Source organism: Fopius arisanus, unplaced genomic scaffold (assembly GCF_000806365.1).
Source record: "Fopius arisanus strain USDA-PBARC FA_bdor unplaced genomic scaffold, ASM80636v1 scaffold00005, whole genome shotgun sequence".
In the NCBI taxonomy this organism is placed as follows: domain Eukaryota; kingdom Metazoa; phylum Arthropoda; class Insecta; order Hymenoptera; family Braconidae; genus Fopius; species Fopius arisanus.
The window spans coordinates 1,881,456-1,884,896 of record NW_011887744.1 but is presented as its reverse complement, the minus strand read 5'-3'; the positions used below and the strand labels follow the sequence as shown (position 1 = coordinate 1,884,896).

The 3,441-nt window shown below is 36.2% G+C and overlaps 2 protein-coding genes across 3 annotated transcripts in view; one reads left to right on the top strand and one right to left on the bottom strand.

Annotated features, from left to right (window-relative positions):
- Positions 1 to 759: 759 nt before the first annotated feature.
- On the bottom strand, positions 760 to 2,625 carry Rad9 (cell cycle checkpoint control protein Rad9). Of its 2 annotated transcripts, XM_011315944.1 has the most exons (6): positions 2,537 to 2,625; positions 2,232 to 2,434; positions 1,969 to 2,133; positions 1,743 to 1,899; positions 1,628 to 1,669; positions 760 to 1,543 (listed from the first exon to the last, which is right to left on the bottom strand). In XM_011315944.1, exons 1-6 carry the CDS (start codon positions 2,568 to 2,570, stop codon positions 879 to 881), a joined length of 1,266 nt encoding a protein of 421 aa, XP_011314246.1. In that variant the 5' UTR covers positions 2,571 to 2,625; the 3' UTR covers positions 760 to 878. The 2 variants fall into 2 exon arrangements, with proteins under 2 accessions (XP_011314246.1, XP_011314245.1); XM_011315943.1 differs by having other exon boundaries at positions 763 to 1,669.
- Positions 2,626 to 2,756: 131 nt separating this feature from the next.
- Sting (sting) overlaps positions 2,757 to 3,441 on the top strand; it is a gene marked incomplete in the record, with an annotated part of 3,523 nt that continues 2,838 nt past the window's right edge. Inside the window, 3 exon segments of the mRNA XM_011315945.1 lie at positions 2,757 to 2,928; positions 2,998 to 3,196; positions 3,273 to 3,441. Coding sequence (XP_011314247.1) covers positions 2,917 to 2,928; positions 2,998 to 3,196; positions 3,273 to 3,441 — 380 coding nt within the window.

Below are 3,441 nucleotides of genomic sequence, written 5' to 3'. Positions count from 1 at the left end.
ATGTACGCTGTCATCGGATTTGAATTCACATTTCGACCTGTCAACCTTATTTTCCGAGTACATCCTTTCGCGAGTGAGATGTTCAAAGACCCAATGAGCTGTCCTATTTCTCCTATCATATGACAATACAAAGTCATCAAATGATCTCACATTGTCAAGTCCAGGAAATCCATATTTCATAATCTACATTGTTAGGAAAGAGTTAAAGACGAAAAAATCGCAAGTATTTATCAATCATTGAATATTGGTTATGAAAATTACCTCTGAAACTCTTGAAGATGATAATTTATTTCCCATATTCAGTTGATTATCAGCTGGAATAATGGGTGATGCTGCCGAAACGGTTCCGAAAATTGGCAAACCGGGCAATCGTTTCAGATTTAAATGACCGTATGCATTGTTTTCTTCTTCAAATCCCAGTCGTTGACAACGTTCATAATATTGTCCTGCATACCAACCGGTAAAACCAGTACCAGCAAGTGCTGATATTTTTAGGGCTAGATGGATAGTATTCTTCATTATGGAATTAACATAGTTCAAATTCTCCTAAAAAATTAAACACTACCAACAGAATTGGAGATCTTTTTCCCACGAAATGGAGCACGTGTCATGAGTATTGTTCGATTTGGCCAGTTAGTATCGATATTATCGATAGTATCGTTTCGATATTAGGTATCGAGTTACACTCGAGATATGAAGAAATTGAATAAATCGGAAGACATTAAATACAGTGCATTTAATTAAAAAAAGGAAATGCTGGAATAAATTTCTATTCTAAAATTATGAAAGTACAAAAATATAGCAAAAATACATGTATTCGCAGAGAAACAATAAATTATCTATGTTCATGGAAATTTTACGGTTTGAATTGACTCAATTCAAATGTTTTCTTCATCTGAAACATTGGCGAGGAGTGTTTCATGGCCAGGAAGCATTTTTGGATCAAAAGTGTTCTCGAAGCACCTCTTGAAAATAGTTTTGGCTCTTTTGGCCGGTGGTGGAGGCGAGTCTGGTACGGTATCGTCATTCTCATTGTCATCCTGAGAATCTCTGTGACGACGTTCCAATGGATTGGGAAATAAGGATGTTCTTCTAGGTATTGCACTACCTGAGGACTGAACAGTGGAAATTGTCGATATCCTTTGAGATTTAGCAGTTGAAACTCCATTGCTGGTGGTTCTTGAATCAATACTCGTTGATCTAATTGCTGAAATCAGCTCAGGTTCATCAATAATCGAATTGCCTGGATTTTTATCTCTCTGATGGACTAATGCCAAAATATTGCCAAAAGTCTCTGCAGTCTTGGTTGATCGTTCAATATTATTTGCTTTTTTCTTCTGGGCAGTTTGCTTCTTCGATTTTGCGGCGGTCCTCTTCTTGGATGTCTGCCTTTTATCTCGAATTGTGGTATCAGGTGGGTACTGATTCTCCGGATCAAGTGTTGAGAGGACTAGATGGGCCTCGAATGCTGCACTTTTCAACAGGAATATCACTGGTTTTCCAGCGCTTTCAAAATGAATCCTGAGCTGAGTACCTACCATCTCTGCAAACGTCAATATAGCTCTTACTTCCTTCAAACAAAATGTTAAGCAAGCAGCTTTATCAATTTTGTAGGATGTAAATTCACCAATTGCCAAGGCCAGCTGAGTCCTCGTCGCATTTGTACTACCTGCAGTCATAAACAATATCAATTAAATTAATTCCTCCATTCTCTTTTCATATTCATTATCTTTTTAACTCACTAGAGGTGTCATCGATGTAATTTCTCATCAACATTTTATCAGCACTAACGTCCAGTGTAATTTCAATGAGATTCTGTTGAAAGTTGTGGAGAGCATTTCCGAGAATACTTGGATGAGCAATAATTTGGTTGGAGGCTGTGTCTGTGTCATATGACGCCTGAAACCCAATCGAGATTAATCCCTCTGTACAAATTGGAGAAGAAAATTATTTGTGTTCATTCGATACCTGTAATGCTTCGCAGTCGATGATGGGTAATAAAAATCTCTTGGTGACGCTGTTTTTGTACTTCAAGATTATCATCAGTTTAATAGCATTTGGATGCAGCCTGATCTGGCAACTCTCAATCAATTTATCTAATACACCCGGGGTCTTGAAGACAGCCATTGCAGCCTAAATCATTCAAAAATCAAAAAAATCAATGAAACATTGAAATTTCACAATAGCCGAGGTTCGCAAATAAATTATTAACATATTTATCAGTTACTTACTCGCATGGGGACTTTACACTTGAGTGCATCATTGTCACTGAGATTTCCATAATTATAATGCGTAAAAAAGTGTTCTCCAAAAGTGAAATCACAATAAGCTGAGTTAGCCATGCTTACTGAACGAAATGACAGGCTTCTCTCCTGTGGCATAACATACATCTCCTCTCCAATTTTTGCTAAAGCATGAAAAGCTCTCGCCATAACTATAAAAAAAAACATTAACAAATTCCATGAGAGTGATTTCAGATAATTTTCAATGCAAAAAATCATTGAGTACAACATAACCCATACATTACAGTACATACCTTTCACATTGGCGCACGGTATGACACATTTCATTATTACACGATATAATTCTCAGCAATGAAATTAGATTTATATATTATTCAGCAGACGTGTTTTATTTTATTCCACAGTCTGAATTATTTCCCGCTCTTTCTGTCACTGTCACTGTGTCAAACTTGACAGGACATGATCGACTCCATTGGGCTGTTACACATCGTGCAATAATAATCATAGCAACAATAACAATGAACAACTGTAATGGCTGACAATGCAACGCCCGGCGATGATCCACGATCAATATGTCAAATTAATGTATTTGTTTAATTATTATTGATTATATCGATGTCCACGAAATTTTATAATAATTAAACAGGCTGCAGAATAAAAATATCTTGCAATAATGACTGCCGGGGTGAGTATTAATTGGTTATGAGTGGCATCGGGAACGTATTATGAAATATCGTGATATTTTTATGAACAGAAATTATTCAGCAGGAGTGATTTTGAAGTAGATAAATTGATAGAAGGTCCGGAAGATGGAAATGTTTCTTTAGAGAGTCCTCCTCAAGTACTCAAGGTTGTTCAATATACACTCACCAGTATTATCGTAATTATTCTTTTATCGATATGCATTCGATTAATCTATAAAGATAATCTCCTAAAAAGTGGGATCGATGCTGGTAAGTTCAATTCTTCCGATTAAGAACAATCCTTGGCAAGAGTTGAAATAATTATCAATTGATTTTTTTTTCGCAGTAATGATGGCATCTCTCTACTACATGATGATCCTGATATGTGGCTTTATCATTCGAACATGTAATTTTTTATCAGAAATTCAATTCGCCAAAACGCATTATGAAAATGGAATCACGAGCGTTTTGAAGGCCACCTTTGAAATAAATGGACAGTCCATTTTTCTGATGGT